Source organism: Drosophila miranda, assembly GCF_003369915.1.
Source record: "Drosophila miranda strain MSH22 chromosome Y unlocalized genomic scaffold, D.miranda_PacBio2.1 Contig_Y4_pilon, whole genome shotgun sequence".
In the NCBI taxonomy this organism is placed as follows: Eukaryota; Metazoa; Arthropoda; class Insecta; order Diptera; family Drosophilidae; genus Drosophila; species Drosophila miranda.
The window spans coordinates 603,226-621,743 of NW_022881636.1; the positions used below are offsets into that span (position 1 = coordinate 603,226).

The 18,518-nt window shown below is 54.4% G+C and overlaps 1 protein-coding gene across 1 annotated transcript; it reads left to right on the forward strand.

The window, feature by feature from the left end:
- The first annotated feature begins 543 nt into the window (after positions 1-543).
- LOC117194941 lies at positions 544-7,072 on the forward strand. The gene is made up of 2 exons (XM_033399411.1): positions 544-574; positions 5,890-7,072. Exon 2 carries the CDS (start codon positions 5,904-5,906, stop codon positions 6,594-6,596), a length of 693 nt encoding a protein of 230 aa, XP_033255302.1. The 5' UTR covers positions 544-574; positions 5,890-5,903; the 3' UTR covers positions 6,597-7,072.
- The last annotated feature ends 11,446 nt before the right edge of the window (positions 7,073-18,518 follow it).

The window sequence follows — 18,518 nt, forward strand, 5'->3', positions numbered from 1 at the left end:
CGAAACGGTAGCCAACAGCATCAATTCAGCGACGGCCGAAGACGAGAAGCGCCGAAAAGATAAGCCGCCAGCGTCGACGCAGCAACGAAGCGCCGAAACGGTATGCCCACAGCAGCAACGGCAGAAGAGAAACGCGGAAAACTAAGGCGAAGTAACGACGCGCCAGCAGCGAAAAGGAGAGGCAAAAGTCACCGGCGCAGCGTACACGCCGAACGACGGCGCCAGCCCTCTGCCGCCGCGAGAATGACGACGCTGGCCGCCCACGCTGTTGCTGGATCGGGAGAGTTCTGAGGCTGGAGAAGAAAAACGTGGATGAGAAAAATTCGTTTGGGAGCAGTCGTAGGAGTCGGACGTGTTCGCGGAAAAATTCGAGTGGCTTGGAAAAAGTAAACACGTGGCGGCCCGGATCCACGCCAACGCTATCAGTGACACGGGGAAGATCCGGCATCGACGCTGCGCTTACGGGGAGAAGACTCTGCATCGATACTACACTTACGGAGAGGAGATCCTGCATCTACGCTGCACCCACGGGGAAGAGGAGGCTTTCGACGAGTACAAGCGTGGGAGTTCAGGGGTAAGCTAGTCTCTAGACGTGTATACGGGCTGCTGAGCGGTGCGATAGGTAGAGAACCAAGAGAGAATAAAGTGAAATGTAACGAATATAACAGAAACATAGCCCGACTACCAACTATCTATACACTAGGGAACCTGGAGGCCCTGGGCTTCATCTTCTCTGCCCTTCCTCCCGCCTCTTGCCCGAGCCTGCGTGCTTCCATCCAGTAGTTCGTAGCCCGACAGGATCCTGAGGCCGCTGTCCGGCGATTGCCTAGGCGTTCTCGGTGACACCTGTCGGCGTTCCCTCCGCATGATTCCCTCCCGTAGTTTGTGACCTCGCAGGGTCCCGAGGCCGCTATCCGACGATCGTCTAAGCGTCCCCGGTGACGCCTGTTGCTGTCTCGCCTGATCCCCGTAGTTCCCTGGGTTCCGAAGGGGCTGTCCGGCGATTGCCTAGGCCCCTCGGCGATACCTGCCCTGTATGATAAAGACTTTCGCAGTAATGTTTAGCCCGATAGTGTCCCGTGAGTGCTATCCGGCGATTGCCTAAGCACTCTCGGCGATACACGTCGGTATTCTCGTACTCGTAGTAATTCTTAGTTCGGCGGTGTCCCGTAAGTGCTATCCGGCGATTTCCTAGGCACTCTCGGCGATGCCTGTCGATATCACCGACCCCCGTAGTAATTCTTAGTTCGACAGTGTCCCGTAAGTGCTATCCGGCGATTGCCTAGGCACTCTCGGTGATGCTCGTCGATATCCCTGACCCTCGTAGTAATTCTTAGGCCGACAGGGTCCCGTAAGTAACGTCCGGCGGTAGCCTAGGTACTCTCGGCGACACCTGTCGGTATTATCGCATATTAAAGTCCTCCGTATTGATTCTGACTTCGGTGGGGTCCTGAAGGCGCTATTCGGCGATAACCGGAGTGCTCTCGGTGAAACCAACTGCCACGTCCCACGCTACGATCGCTCCCGTCCGCGGGACTGCTGCGTCCCCCATCGTCGGTCCGAAATACGGAGTCCCGGCAAATTATAAATATTACTGTAATTTCGACCCTGGAGTAGACTGAGATATGTACCCCAGCCCAGGATCGCTTCCTTACAGATGGCGCCCGAGCAGGGACTCCGGGATTCCGTTATGTTTTGGGGCGCTAAGTGGAACAGTCGATCAGAAGAAAGAGTAGCAGGGGGAATCGGGACTGTACCATGCGCAAGCACGGCCAGTCGGAATCATTAGGACAAGAATAGCTGTATATCTCTGTAAAAAAACCTCACGTGAGGTCGCCCATTATTCACGTACAGCCGAGGCTGGCTTCCCTAACCTCCCTAGCAATAGCGTCAGCACGTGGCCGCTGCGCCCACATGAGGAGGAAAGCGCCGCGGCGAGGCGGCAGAGAAAGAGAACCGAACCGAAGCTGGGCAGAAATCGCTAGAGAGAGAGCGACATGTACGTGGCGAGCAGCGCGTCGTGGGCGGTAGAGGCCGAGCGAGCGTCGGAATCCTCCCGAAGACCAACCAGCCCGGCTATATATTTTGTACTCAGACCCAGAAGAGGATAGTCAACGCCCGGCCCTCAGCGAGAAGAGTCAATGCCCGGCCCTCAGCGCGAGCAGTCATTCAATGCCCGGTCTTCAGCGCGATCATTCAATGCCCGGCCTACAAAACAATAGCCGATAGTCAATGCCCGGCCCTCAGCGCGAGCAGTCAACGCCCGGTCTTCAGCGCGATCATTCAATGCCCGGCCTACAAAACAATAGCCGATAGTCAACGCCCGGCCCTCAGCCAGAAGAGTCAATGCCCGGCCCTCAGCGCGAGCAGTCAACGCCCGGTCTTCAGCGCCATCATTCAAGGCCCGGCCTACAAAACGATAGCGGAGAGTAAAAGCCCGGCCTTAAAAGTGATCAGTCAGCGTTCAGCCATCAACACGGGACGAGATCCAACGCTTAAATCAACGAACCCAGCACGACCAGGACCACAAGGACAATTCCAAGGACAACGATAGCAAGGACTATCGACCAGGACCCCAAGCAGCAAGGACGCCAAGGACGCCTCCACTGGACAACCGTGTTAACCGTACATACGCCGTGCTTCCGTGACTAACCTCAAGGACTCCGGTATTCAGTGCGTGACCTTAGAAAAGATTCTACCGGAGGCTCAATACGTGATACTACCGTCGGAAACGCGAAAGACCTCAAAGTGCCAGTTCGGACCCGTGCTTCGACATGGGGGTACAGTGGATTTCGTTTCGGCGCAAGGACGAATTGCAGGCCATCGCCGCCGAATTCGGCCTCGGTGAAACCGGGACAGTGGACGAACTGCGCAGCCGGATCTCGGCCTTTATCTCGCGCGGTGAGCATCCGACTGGGATCGAAAAACGGATCAAAGAGCTCGGAATGGTCTTCGACAGCGCGCCCAGCCCGAGAAGCCCGAGGAACACGTCCCCGTCGCCGGGACCGAGTCAGCGAGAGCGGAAGGAAGGGATCTGTGCGGAGCAGCCTCTATCTATCATAATTCCCGAGTTCCCGCGCGCAGCTCACGGCGACTCTGGCCGGCTTGAAACCACGACTGACCGGCGACATGGTGACAATCACCACCAGCACCGCTTCCCCGAGGAAGCCGGAACTTCGCGACCCGGAAGGGAAGAAATTTCCTTCGCCGCCCTGGCCGATAAGCTGCGCAATTGGGGTCTGAAGTTAGACGGACACTCGGATGCGCTGACTTTCATCGAACGGTTGGAAGAAAGGGTCGACTCATATGGCGGAAGCCCAGCACAACTGCCGCGAGCCATCTCCGGGCTACTAACTGGCAAGGCAGAAGGATGGTTTAGGACGTTCCAGATGCAAGGCAAGCCATGGACCGAGTTCCGGAAGGAGTTCTTGGAGTTCTTCCTACCCCCGCGATAATTTCAGCGCTTGGAAGATACGATCCGCTCCCGTCGCCAACGACCCCGAGAAGCCTTTCAGGACTACTTGTTCGACCTCCGACTCATGATGCAACGAGCTCAGTATACTCCAGACAGGGAGCTGGACAGGATCTCCGAGAACCTTCGGCCGGAATCCAGACTGTTCATCCGTAGACATGAGTGCGGGACGTTGCGAGAACTGACCCAATTGATAGTAGCGTACGAGACAACGCGGGACCGCGAACAAACCCACCCAGCTAACGACCGCCCAAATACGAAAGCCAGAACGCCATCATACCAAGGACCCGGATTATCCACCCCACAGCATGCTCCTCCAGACGACACCGGGCCCTCCCGGAGCGCCGAGACGGCAAGCCGCGTAGTGACCCAGGATGGAGACCGGCCGGTGAACACACGCCGTAATTGCGGGGAGGAAGGTCATTTCAGCAGTTCCTGCAGGAATCGGCGAGTGCTATTCTGTTGGGAGTGTGGCCGCCGCGGCATCCGGACGATCGACTGCTGTAGGCTATCCGAGTCGGGAAACGGGCCGAGTCTCCGCTCGTCAGGGAACCGATCGGAGACATACCTCCAGGGCCCCCAGGAGTAACTCATCCCTTAAGTTTGGAAGGAGGCAGGATCGCCGCGCTAGTAACCATCGTAGGAGTACCGCTCACAGCTACCCTCGACACGGGAGCAACGCGGTCGTTCGTCAGTCATCGCATCGCTCATGAAGTAAGTACCGGAGGGAACGCACGGAATATAAGGACTACCGTCCGCCTGGCGGACGGTACAGCAAAGGAGGTGACGCAAGCAGTTTCGGTCAAGGTAAATCTGGATCAACAGGAAACGCTGGTGATTCTATTAGTCCTACCCATGGTAGTGGACGACATCATACTGGGGCTCGATTTCCTTTGCGGCGTCCAGGCCATAATACAATGCGGACGAGCGTACTTGCAGTTGACCCAGCGGGCGATCCGGGAAACCAACCCGATCCCCACATCATCCTCGACTCGGCCCCGCATGGTTACTTTTAGTGACGAAAGTCCCGCGACTGCATCCGCTGGTCCTACCCACTCGACCAATCCAACGGCGACCCACCGGACGAAGACAACGCACCAGAATCCCAACCACGCCAGACCCAGCAATGTACCCGTGACAACGCACCCGAATCCCAACCACGCCAGACCCAGCAATGGACCCACGGCAACGCATCAGGATCTCGAACACGCCAGACCCAGCAACGCCACCCGAACCCAACCCACGATTCGATACGACCGCGCCAGAACCATCAACGAAGATTCGACGGAGACGACTGCGACACCGCTGGACACACCCAGGGCTAGTCCGTCCGCCTCGAAGAACACCCAAAGCAACGAAGATTCGACGTAGACGACTGCGACACCGCTGGACACACCCAGGGCCAGTCCGTCCGCCTCGAAGAACACCCAAAGCAACGAAGATTCGACGGAGACGACTGCGACACCGCTGGACACATCCAGGGCCAGTCCGTCCGCCTCGAAGAACACCCAGAGAAACGAGGATTCGACGGAGACGACTGCGACACCGCTGGACACACCCAGGGCCAGTCCGTCTGCCTCGAAAACCACCCAGAGTATCCCTACCAAGACAACGGAGCTAAGCCACTACCACGCCAGAACCAGCAGTAACCTCCGGACAACGTTTCTAAGTTTCGACCACGCCAGACTCAGCAGCAATACAAGGACAACGCATCGAAGCCTCGACCACGCCAGACCCAGCAGCAATACAAGGACAACGCATCTAAGCCCCGACCGAGACGGACCCGGCGGCGGTAAAATTATAACACGATCGACGCGAGCCAAATCAGAAATGCACAGCAGTGCGGCTCAATCAGAGCGAACGACCCCACGGGAAACCAGCATCGCTCTACACCACGACCCGCTACGCCTGGAAGACCACGGCCCCGAAGGACATGGGCGGGTCAAGGTAGACCAACTCGCACCTCACCCCCAACGAATTATCAACTCGCCCCGTTAGCCGATGCCGCGGCCGGTCGACAACGCAACCCTTTTCGAAGATCAGACTCGACTAACCCAGTTACCGGTTCATACAGGTTCATCAAGGAAAACGAAGGAAAACTGCGAGTTTAGCCGACTTAAAGGCGTTCCACGGAGTGGACCACCCCGAGGAGAACCCAACGACGTTGGAGAGACCTGAATGACCTGCCGACTTCGCAAGGGCCACTTGCGGTAGCGCGCTACCGTCACGTCCTCGCCCCGTAAGGGGCGCGACCAACGAAACCGTAAGCTACGTATACATCCCCTTATGGGATTAGATAAGTACTACACCCAATGTAAACATCTTCTTACTCGCACCGCTCAAGCAGGATAGGGGGAGGGTATTAGTACTTCTAGTTAAGACAGGCAGGTTCTAACCGACAGGCATTTTCTCCCTAGAATCGACTGAAGACATGAAGCGTCTAAGAGACGGAAGGCAAGCTCGGCCCCTAGGGGCAAATGGTGATACGACGGGACACCCTAGCGGAGACCAGCAGCCTGAAGTCCCGGCACCTGCCGACGAACCAACGACACACCGGACTCGCGGCTGGATCGTCGACCCCAATGGGCCATCCGCCTCCCGTCAAGCCCAGCTGAGGCGGGTCGGAGAGGCGACACTTCGACAACAGGACAGGATGCCATGGTGCCGGCGCGCGGCAGCCATCCAAGGGTGGATCGACCAACAAACCCAGGGCCCGGGGACCGACGCCGAAGAGGAAGTAGAGCCCGATGGCCGCTTCGCAACCGCAGGTGTCCGCTCGGCGCCCAATCACGACGTCGCCGCCCTGAATCGCCGTTGGTTCGGGAGTTATGGGGCTGCCATCGACGACGACAAAGCGACCACGGACACCGACGAGCACGAGACGATAATACGCGACGCTCAAAGCCTGGCGTCCACGCTGCAGGACGAAGGGAACCGACACCCACTGGCTCGCGGGAACGAATGGGACTCGCCCCTTTGGGCCGAGTGGAACCTGGCCGGTCAAGGTCGGGCAGCCACCCCTCTAGCAGTACACGACCCGCCGCAGTTGAATGCGAGCATCACGCGAATGATGCCACCTTACACACACACACGTATAGAACGTATCTTATCGGGTTTCCGATAAAGAACTCTTGTTTCCCTTCCTCTGAATGCAACTCGATTTGAACTGTAATTATGGGAAAACGTTTCTCTTGTTTCGTGTCGTTTGCAGCCTGACCGCTATGTGCCCGGCTCCCCCATTTTTCGCGACAGCAGTCCAGCGCGCCCCGCCACCTCAGCCTCAGGGGCGCCTATAACAGCTTCTTCTTGTGACAGCTGAGAACCTTGACGGCACTGGCGTTCCTTACACAGGAGTCATCACTGTAGCCGTCCTAATAGGTGCAAACATAGCATTCGAGTGCTGCAAGAGAGGGAGAGAGAGAGTGAGAGAGAGAGAGACATAGAGAATATTGAACGAGGTCATGATGCTGCTATGCCTTTCGCTTTCGTTTCGTTGTTTTTCAACGAATGAGCATCAAGGGCAGAGTCTGCTTCATTAAATGTCGCCTTTTGCTGGATACAAATCCACACCGCAAATATCTTGTATGGTAATCCAAGAAAACTCTTTTCACTCACCATATGAATGTCAAAGTGTGTTCAGGAGGTAGTCTTTTTGGTTTTCTTTCAAGAAATTCCCTGAGCGCGCAAAGGGAGCTGGCTGGCGGTAAATAAAAACAAAGTGAACCACAGCCGTGGCCACCCATTTCTGGGGGCCTCCGTTGTTTATGGCCCGCTGTGGTGGCCAACTGTCAAGTGAGCATCGCCTGCACCTACACGCCCCACCCCACCCACATCGTGGCACCTCAGCGGGACCGCCGACTGGAGGAATGCTTTCAACATTTCTTTGGGTGACTCGCAATTGGGATCAAGTCAATATTTGCAGAGTAAAAATAAAAATTACTTCCGCCCGAAACTCGAGCGCTTCTTAAGTATGTCACATCCACCACTCTCCACCTGGATGGATGACCCGCCGCTTGGCGCCGCTGTGACGAGAGCAGTGGAGTGGCGGACGATTCCAGTGAACTGAATAGCGGCTCACTGGGACCAGAGTTGTCGCCTAGTCGAAGGAGAGCGTATAACAAAAGATGCAAAGCAGGGTTGAGTTGGAGACGGGGACCAGTCGCGAATGGGAATGGTTTTGAATAATTTTCATAGGCATTTTTGCAAAATTTGCACTTGAATTTTCGTGTTGTGCCGCACTTTATCAATGAATAAAATATGAAATCAAATTCCTGGTCTCATTTCGACGGAGGAAATGGTAATTAAATAATTGAAGCATTGAATTAAATAAGGAAAGTAATTAAATTCAGGGAAATTCTTCGAAAAGATAGCCACGAATAGAGTTCGATATGGATACATATACTTCATACATTCGTACATCCGATGTAAATACATATACATATGTACATACTACCCACAAATTATTATTATTTTTGATGTGTGAAGGATGCACACACACACAGAAAATGGATTGCCCTGAATGGTGTGTGGAGCGGGCGTTCATTTTGTAAAAATAATTGCTTTGCTCACGGATTTTTACAGAAATGATTATTGATGAGCACTTTGGCCTATTTTATCAAAATCAAACCCGACACGACAACGTCACCGCCGGCATCCGTCCGTCCCTCTGTCCGTTTGGTTTGCCCGTCGCTGGCAAATGAAGCGTGAAATGTGGCCCGACACCGCGGGCACCGCGCCAGCATACATTAAATCTTTCGAAAGTTTTGCATCAGCTCCCCCCACGTACACCCGCTGGCCGAGTGCTAAGCACACCTCAGCGCGGGGAAAGGGCCGGTTGGATGGGGTTTTTGGCAAGTACCGAGACGACAGATGACGTCAAGAGGCCGGCACGGCAGACATAGACCGCAGACCAATCCGACTAACCATCCGACCAGCCATAGATCCCCCTCGGACTGTGTGTTCCTCTTAGGTAAGCCACAGCGGAGGCGACAATTGCTTCCAGGAAATCCCCATGATTCACTCGAGGATGATGTCGCCGCGGGCTCGGATTTACTTGAGATGTGTAAACAACACAGTCACTCAAATTTCACGAGCCCTGCGCGATGATTCGATGAGGAATGGTGAAAATGCCAGGAATGCCAAAATATTGATGGAAGTCAAGCCGAGGCTTTAAGCCAGGCGACGCGTGCCAATCCGCAAGATCTTCTCCATGTACACTTTTTTTTTTTTTTTTTTTTTATATTCATATACTTATTTATTTGCTCTATAATATATACTATACAATTTATATTAAACTTAATTTAACGGACATGAGTATGTTGGGACTAGGGGCCCCGCGGACTGCGGTACTGCCGCAAAGCATTGCTTCGCAGTGGCGTGGACACCTACTCCGTCTGCTCCTTCCGCCTTCTCTCACGCTAGAGGCGAACTCCGCGGCCGCTTCCCACACCTTCGGGTCTGCCAGCATCAGCGGCACCAGAGTCTCGGTGCTGACCCTAGACCCTGCTGCTGTCTCCAATGTCTGACGCTCGAGGTCAAACCTGTGGCAGTCGAAGAGGACGTGGCGAGCGTCCTCCTCTATGCCTGTGCCACACTCGGGGCACCAGTCCTCTGTCTCGTGGCCGAAGCGCTTGAGGTAGCCGCGGAAGCAGCCATGTCCGCTCAGTCCATCCACCTGGCCGTGCTTCCTTTCAACCCAGCATGCTATGCTTGGGATGAGGGTGTGGGTCCATCGGCCTTTGGGTGAGTGGTCCCATCGAGTCTGCCATCTTTCTATGCTGGTCCTTCTGGCGGCGTCCTTAATTTCTGCGTTGGAGCGTACCTCGGCTGCACTGTCCGTCATGGCATCATGGATCTCCTTCCTCTCCCTTATCAGCTCCCTGAGCGGAACTTGCCCGGCAATGACTAACGCGGCTTCGTCTGAGATGGTCCGGAACGAGCACGCGATCCTAATGGCGCACAGTGTGTACGTTGCCTCCACTCCTCGCATGTAGCTCCTCACCTTCGCGGCTTCTGCCCACACCGGTGCGGCGTAGAGCACCTGCGACGTCACGACGCTCGTCAGCAGTTTCCTCGTTGCCTGCTTTGGCCCTCTGGTGTTTAGCAGCATCCTGGATAGCGCTCTCGCGGTCCCACCGGCCTTCGTGTGGACGTATTCTAGATGCTCTTGGAAGGACAGGCGCGTGTCGATGAGGACTCCAAGGTACTTGATGGACCTCTGCGATTCGATCGCGGTCCCACCAACCTGCACTCTGGCGGTCTCGACCACTTTACGGCTGGATATCAGGACTGCCTCCGTTTTTTGGGCCGCCAGCTCCAGCCCCGCGGCGGCTAGCCACGCCTCGACGGCTTGTATGGCGACGTTGGCAAGCTCCTCCACTGCGGCAAGTTCCTTCGCTACCGCCACTATTGCGACGTCGTCAGCGAAACCCACCAGGTTAGTGTTGGCTGGCATCGGGAGCCGTAGGACCCCGTCGTACATGGCGTTCAAGAGCAGAGGTCCCAAAACGGAGCCCTGCGGGACTCCGGCTGAGACTTCGTATGCCCCAGAGCCCTGACACCCTTACCTTTATTTACAGTTGCAGCTATATGGGTGTTGAAACACATCTTATGATCAAAAAAGACTCCGAGGTCATTTGAACTCGAAATTCGCTCAAGGACATGATTTCCTAGAACATATGAGACAAAATGAGGAGCGCGACGGTAAAATGTCATAAGTTTGCATTTGGAAAGGTTCAGAAAAAGAAGATTAGTTGAACACCACAATAGTAGTTCACTTAGATCAAGTTGAAGGCGTGTGTGCAAATACCAATCAGAGTAAGAAAGACAGATTTTGACATCATCAGCATACATTAGTGTAGTAGAGTATGTTATAACTTGAGGAAGGTCGTTCATAAATAAAATAAACAAAAGCGGGCCCAGATGACTTCCCTGTGGCACCCCTGAAGTAACATTAACAGTATTTGACAACACGTTAGAAAACAAAACACGTTGAGTACGGTTAGAGAGATAGGACAAAATCCAACCTAGAAGATTCGTTGGGAACCCTAATAAAGAGAGCTTTTGAATAAGCAGAGCATGGTTCACAGAATCGAATGCCTTGCTGAAGTCCGTAAAAACTGCATCCGTCTGCAAACCAATTTGAAAACCACGGTGGATTAGGTAAGAAAACTCAAGAAGGTTAGTCGATGTCGAACGATGTCTGAAAAAACCGTGTTGCGACGGTGATATCAAGCTGCAACAAAGATGTTGCAGTTGCCGGGTGACCAGGAACTCAAGAAGCTTCGGGATGGCGGAAAGCTTTGCGATACCACGATAGTTTTCAAGGTTTGATCTTGAACCTTTTTTGTGAAGCGGAATGATGTAGGACTCATTCCAAATTACTGGGAGACAAGACTGTTCCGAGGAGAGGTTGAAGAGAAAGGTCAAGGGTTTGCAAACGGACTGGGCACAGTGTTTTAAGATGCAACTTGGTACCTTATCTGGACCCGCAGAAAACGATATGTCCATAGATGACAAACCTTCCAGAACAACGCTTTCCTCGAAAAAGGGCAGAAAAATGCTGTTAGCTTGAGGTAGCTGGTACGGATACGGAGTAGATGCGTTGTAAATATGAGACGAGTACGTTGTTTGAAAAAAGTTAGCGAATAGCAGAAGCTTCTGTTTTGTTCTGGTAATGAAGGGACGGAGGAAAAACGTTTGACTTGCGCTTAGAGTTAACGAACGAATAGAATTTTTTAGGATCACTAGGAAAGTTACTACTACATTGTGAAAGGTAATGATTATAACACTGACTATTGACGGCAAGGAACAGAGAGCGAGCGGAGGAGTATAGAGCTAAGGCCAACGTGGAGCCTGACTTCTGGTACTTTTTATAGAGCCGGGATTTATTATTTTTTAAGTATGACAAATACTTGGAGAACCAGGGAGGCTTGGACGATACAGGTACAGTGATATCTGGAACAAACGTATTAAAGGCGGAGTAAATAGAACTATAAAACGAGTTAACAGTTGTATCTATCTTCGGTAATGAATAAAGAAACGACCAACCAACACGCGAGAGATGTAGATCTAAATCGATAAAGTTTGTTTTGCGAAAACACTTTATGTGACAAGGAGCCACGGAACTGTCAGCACCTCCAGATTGTGTACACTCCAGTGATATCAACAGAGTTGGATGGTAAGGATCTTCAGGGAGAGATATTGGGCTTGCTCTAGATACCGTAGCAAGAGAACCATCGTTAACAAAAACGAGGTCAAGAAGTCTGTCCCTAATGTTTTTAACGGCATTAATTTGGACAAGGGAAATATCCGTTAGACCATTGATAAAGTCATTATGGCAATTGGGAAACAACAGGTTAGCGTCATTACAAGGCAGCCAAGAAAGAAATGGGAGGTTAAAGTCCCCCATGACAATAATTCGATCATTGCACCCTAATGCAGAAACAACATTATTAATTGCTGAGAGGTGGTGTAAGTAAAGCTCAGCATCAGACCTGGGAGGAATGTAAGAGCAGGTTAAATAGAAAAATGCGGAGCCAACACGAACTTTGACTGCAACAAATTCAATTCCATGAATGTTATTGAATGGGAATAACTCAGATGAGAAAACAGATTTAACAGATTAGAAAACATTAGACGACATGTGTCCATTGTCAGCACCCTATTGCTGAAATAGCTGCGCGCTATGTTCAGTAGGTAGCCTGGGATGTTGAAGGACCTCAGTGCCTCCAGCGTCCGGGTACAGTCGGCCGAGTTGAAGGCGTTCCTTATATCCAGTGTTACCACCAGACAATAGGACTTGGTTCCGCCTCTCCACCTAGTCCCAGCAATGGCTTCCTCCGCCGTTTGTACGACCCTCAAGATGGCGTCCAGCGTCGACCTCCCTTTCCTGAACCCGTATTGGTTCTGGGAGAGACCGCCTGCTGCTTCGGTGGCTGCGCTCAGCCTCGCACCGATCACCCTTTCGAAGACTTTTCCCATGGAGTCTAGAAGGCAGATGGGCCTGTAGGAAGAGGCCACCCCTGGCGGCTTGCCCGGCTTGGTTAATAGTAGCAGCCGTTGCCTTTTCCACCTCTCGGGGAACGTCCCCTCCTGGAGGCATTTGTTGAAAAGGCCCGCAACTTCCCTCGGGAGTAGAAGAAGTGCCAGCTTCAACGCGCTGTTGGGGATCGCATCCGGACCCGGAGCCTTCCTAGGTATCAGGTTTCTGCCTGCCTGCAACACCTCGGCTTCCGTAACCTCGCAGATGTCGCTCGGGCTATGCTCGAACCGCTGGGAGCTAGGGATCTGCCGTCCTCGAGGAAACAGAGCCCTGACTATACCCTCCAGTGACTCTGGATCTGTTGGAGCTTTGCTGCCCGCGTTCAGCCTCTTCACCACCATCCTGTACGCGCCTCCCCAGGGGTCCTCTTCGGCGGCATCACACAGCTTAAGGAAGAATTCCCTCTTGCTGTTCCTTATGGCGGTCTTCAGATCCTTCCTCGCCGCTTTGTAGGTCTCGCTGCATCGGGCCAAGCGCGGTGTGCCTCTGGCTCGCTGGAGCAGCCTTCTGGCCCGGTGGCAGGTTCTACGGAGAACCAGGGTGCCCAGGGTGCATAGTATGGCCTCGTGGTCGCTGGCAGTGTATACGTCGCTGACGGACGTTGTTCCGTCCTCGCAGATCGCAGCTCAGCTCGTCCATAATGCGGCTGAAAGTCTCCAGTGAGAGGCTGGGTGCCAGGTAGCAGCTGTAGAACCATATGCCGCCTACATACCCTCGGACGAACCCGTCTGCCGACTTGGTGTCGCGCAATTGCGGCGCGTCGACGCCACAGAGCCACAGGGCCGCTTTGCCAGTAAGGTCCGTGGCCCAATCGCTGCTGCTGCCCACCTTATGTGGTTCGCTGAGGAGTGCCACCTCAGAGCCAAGCTCGCGCACCGTCAGCGTCAGGTTGAGTTGAATCAACTGCATGTCGTCCTGGTTTTGCCGACCCCGCTTCGCGTGGCTGGGCAGTTTTTAGTGCCTGCCTGGTGCGTGACCTCCTTCTTTCCAGCTGCTTTCCAGATGAAGCACGAAGGCTCTTTTTTGCATTCGGCAACTTTGTGCCCTTTCTCCCCGCATTTGATGCAGCAGCCACTCCTGTCCACTGTACTCTTGCAGTTCCGTGCAATATGCCCGGGTTCCAGGCATCGGTAGCACCTTGGGAGTCCATCTCTTTCCCGGATCCTACATATGGTCCAGCCGATCCTCACCTTGCCGCCTTTCAGGACCGCTTGGCCCAGGGAGAAGGGCAAGCTGACCACCGCCAGCTGGGACTCCGCGTATCCGCGGCGCAGACTGCGGACTCTTACTCGACCCTCGTCAATGTTGAATTGGCGAGTTAGAGCGGCACAGATCTCCTGCTCCGTCGCGAGGGAGTCGATGTCCCGTATCTCCAATATGACCACCTTCGAGGCTTCCGTCATTGCGCGCACAGACGCTCCATCGCCGAGGACACGTGCGATGCTGGCTTTCATGCCCTCAGCACTCTGCACGCTGTCTTTTGCCACCTCCAGCAGAAGGTTGCCGTTTATGGTGCGGCGTACCTTGGAGACGCAGCTTCCCATGTCGGAAAGCTGGTTGTCGTGTCGTCTGGTGACCATTGCCAGAACGTCGCTGTACGACTTCCCGGGGGCCTGAACTATGACCGCGTCTGGGCGAGCGCGGCGTGCTGCTTTCGGCCTCTTGGCCACCACGCTCCATTCGCTGTCCGGGATTCCGGGGCTCTTGGGCTGCCTCATGGCGCTGGTCGTCGCCACGTCTCCGTGTGGCCGTAACGGGGCCTTTTTAAGGGTCCTCTTGGTTGCGATAGCTCCTTTTCGCTGCCTTGGGCGCGTAGGTGGGGTTCCCGGCTCCCCCATTGGACCTTCGGCCACGGATGGCTGGCTAAGTCTACGCCACGGTTCGGTTTGCGCTGCGGCATCTTTCCTCCAGACGGTCGTTGTCTGCTGCTCCTTGTCTGCGCTCCGCGTGCTCTGTGAGCATTTCGGGCACAGGCCTTGGGCGTCGGAGCCTTCTTGCAGCGCGCTCTACCCGCTGCAGCCTCTTAGCTCGATTCGATGATGTTCGAGTGCAGCTCCTTCCTGGGTCCCGAACCCTCTTGGGGGTCTCCCTAGAGTCAAGGTCCCGACTCTGCGCCGCTGCTGCTGGAGATGGAGATGGCTCGGGTGCCGGCGATCGGGCGAGCATGCTACCCTTCCTGAAGGCGAGCTTTTCATCCTCCTCCATTCCTATTGTTTACTTTAGAGTTTGAATTTCGAAATTAAAATCTCCCTCCGTTGGCGCGCAACTCCAGCTCTCTCCAACACTCTGGCAGCCCTGGGTCGATCGGGGCTGTCTGGCAACACCGTCCGTGTGGCAACTCTACGCGATCACCTGTCTGGCGGCGCGATCAGCTGCTGTGTGTGGAGCTCCATGTACACTTGTACGTGTGTGTGTGTTTTTTTTTTTTCCATGGATACGCCACGGTGGGTGAGAAGCTCTAAGAGACGCGACCGGCCCGTACCAGTCAACGAACTGGACTACCCCTTCGGGGCTTCCCAGCTAAACTCACCACCACGCACAGCTGCACACCTCATTCCCCGCGGGATCTCCGCAAAGTATTACTTCGCGGGGATGGGTTGCCTACGTTAGGCACTCTCCTCTACGCGTCGCTCCCTTTCGCATCTTCTCAGATCGCTCTGGATGGCTATTAGGGTGTTGCTAACGCGCTGCCAGTTCTCGTCGGACTCCGTCATGAACGCCATTAGCTCCTCTGGTCGTGGGAAATACTCTGCACTTGAGCGGTACCTCGTGCAGTGGTAGATCACATGCTCCGGATCCTCGCTCTCATTCGAACACTCAGGACACTCGGGAGTATCCTCGTGTTTGAACCTATGCAGATACTTCCTGTATCCTCCGTGACCCGTCAGGAATTGGGTGAGGTGGTAGTTCATCTCTCCGCTTCTCCGCCCTATCCATGACTCAATGTTCGGGATTAGTCTATGGGTCCATTTGTGGCCGTGTCCCATCTTGCCTGCCATTTTTCTATCGACGCCTTTCCGACGCACGGATGGTCTCTAGCGATGCATTAGTTCGCATCCCTGCGCGCGCTTCATATCCATGCGTCATCTCGAGCGCTAGTATATCCACCGGTATCATGGCCGCGAGGACCAGGGCTGCGTTATCCGACACCGTCCTATATCCAGACACTACTCGAAGAGCGCAGAGCCGATATGGCACAGACATCTTTCTTCTTAGACTCATGTTGCCGGATAGGGTTGAAGACCACACCGGCGCAGCGTACAGTAGGATCGAGGCCACTTCTCTCGCCAGGAGTAAGCGTCGACCTGCCTTGGGTCCACCAATATTGGGGAGCATCCTTGCGAGTGCTGCCTGCGTCCGGGAGGCTTTTTGACTCACGTACTCGATGTGGGCCCGGTAGTTCAATCGGTTATCCAGCATCACGCCTAGGTACCGGATTGACTCCTGCGACTTAATAGTCGCATTACCCACGCGAAACGTCGCGTACTCCACCTTCTTCCGACTCGTGATGAGTACAGCCTCCGTTTTGTGGCCAGCCAGGTCCAATCCCGCGTTTTCCATCCAGTTGGATACGATCCGGATTGCCTCGTTGGCCGTCGCCTCGACATCTCGGAGCTCTTTGGCTACCACGACCAGGGCGAGATCGTCAGCGAAACCGACAAGCGTGCATCCCTGCGGGAGCTGGAGTCTCAGGACGTCGTCGTACATTATGTTCCACAGTAGAGGGCCTAAGACTGATCCCTGTGGAACTCCGGCTGTCACCCTGTAGAGCTTTGGTCCCTCCTCCGTCTCGTACCTCAGTACCCTACCCGACAGGTAGCTGGCTATTATCCGAAGCAGGTAGGTGGGAACTCCAATTCTTCCGAGCGCCTCGTTTATCCGAGACCAGTTCGCTGAGTTAAACGCGTTACGGATATCCAGGGTCACCACCGCGCAGTACTCCTTTGTGCCAAATCTCCATCTTATTCCCTCGATCGCTCTGGATGCAATGTCGGTGACTGCCTTGATGGCGTCGACCATTGATTTGGCCTTCCGAAATCCGTACTGGGACTCCGATAAGGCCTCCTCTCCTGGATCACAACTTGCAGTCGGTTGTAGACGATTCTCTCCAGGGTTTTGCCGACCGTATCCAGCAAACATATTGGGCGGTATCCTGATGGTTCCTCCGGGGACTTATTTCCTTTGGGTAGAAGTATTAGCCGCTGCACTTTCCACTGCTCTGGAAACACTCCTTCCCGTAGGCATTTGTTGAACGTGTCAACAAATACTTCTGGTCTGGTGGTTGCTCCAAGCTTCAATGCCTTGTTTGGGATACCGTCCGGTCCTGGTGCCTTTTTATCCCCAATTCTCCTGGTAGCCGCTATCACCTCCTCAACAGAAATCTGTTGCCACAGCTCGGAGTCTTGGCTCGAGACGCTCTCCTCTCTATACGGGTGCTGTGGGAATAGGGCCTCCACGATGCTACGAAGCAGGATCGTGCAGGTCACTTCCGGTGTTGACTGGCTCCTTATCCTCTTGGTGACGACCTTATATGCCGTCCCCCAAGGGTTGACGTCCGCCTCCTCGCATATCTGCCTGAAGCAGGCTGACTTGCTCTCCTTTATGGCACGTTTAAGGGCTCTTTTCGCTGATCGGAGTTCCTCTCCCCTGGTTTCGAACTCAGGCCGACCTCGTGCTCTCTGGTAGCACCATCTTGCTCGTAGGCAGGCTTTCCTTAGCTGGTTAACCTCCGCATTCCACCAGTAACAGGGCGCTCCTCTTTTGCAAGGCTTCCTTCATGGCATTGCCACATCACATACCTCCTCCATGAGCTTCGCCAGTTTCTGAGCCAGGCCATCTGCCGTTTCTCGCGCAGGGCTCCAGCTGGCGTTGCGCAGATATTCCGTGAAGGTTTCCACATCCAGGTGGTCGCCCTTCCATTTAGGTCCGGTAATTTTGGCTAGCTGTCTTTTCGTTGCTGCTCCGCATTCGAAGTGGATCGCCTGGTGGTCGCTGAACGTAAACTCCTCGCTTACTCTCCACGTAGATCCCCTATGGAGTGAGACGCTCATGAAGGTTAGGTCGATAATGGACCCTCGACCCGCCTTGAAGTAGGTTAGCTTCCTGCCATCGTTTACGAGTATTACGTCCAAGGACGCAAATTCCTCGAGCAGATACGTGCCTCTGGCGTTGGTTTCCTTACTGCCCCACTCTACGGACCACGCATTAAAGTCTCCCGCTATTACCACGGGGGCTCTTCCGCGCGCGTCTTCCGCTATATGCGCTAGCATACTTTGGAAGCGCGCTAGGTCCCAGCTCGGCGGGGCATAGCAGCTATAGAAGGTTACCTCTTTAAGCCTCGCTCTAACAAATCCTTCGTTGGCTGCGCATATCTCCTGGGGGTGGATTTGTAAGGCCCAGATGGCCGCCTTGCCGCAACTGCTGCTGGTCCAACCGCTTCCTGGTATCGCCCTGAATGGCTCGCAGATGAGCACGACTTCGGTCTTCCTCTCCCTGACTGCTTGTCTCAGGAGAGACTGAGCAGCTTCGCAATGGTTTAAGTTCAGCTGAGTACACCTCATGCTGATCTTTTAGTCAGGGCGTTCCTAAACTGGGGGCATCTACCGCTGCCGGCCACGTGCTTCCAGTCTGCGCTCGTTCCCTTGCAGAGCATGCACTGTGGTTCCAGGCTACAGTCCTTTGCCAGGTGGTTCTCCTTTCCACATCTTCTACACAGCTTGGACCTATCTACTTTCCTACTGCACTGTCGTGCCATATGCCCAAACTCGAGACATCTGAAGCATTTGGTGACGCTGATTCGCTCACGCAGTCTGCATCTTACCCAGCCTACTTTTAGGACTCCTATTTTCAGAGCCTTTTGAGCGCTCTCCGCTGGCAGCCTGATTGTGGCCGTCTGGGTTCCGCCGTATGCCTTTCTCAGCTGGATGTCATCCGCAGACAGCTCCGCCAATTCCACCTGGCTTCTCAGAGCTTCGCATATATCCTCCGTGGTGGTTATTTCTT

Excerpts from the sequence above, each read along its gene's own strand:
- LOC117194941 (XM_033399411.1), top strand. The coding sequence starts at position 5,904 with ATGAAGCGTCTAAGAGACGGAAGGCAAGCTCGGCCCCTAGGGGCAAAT.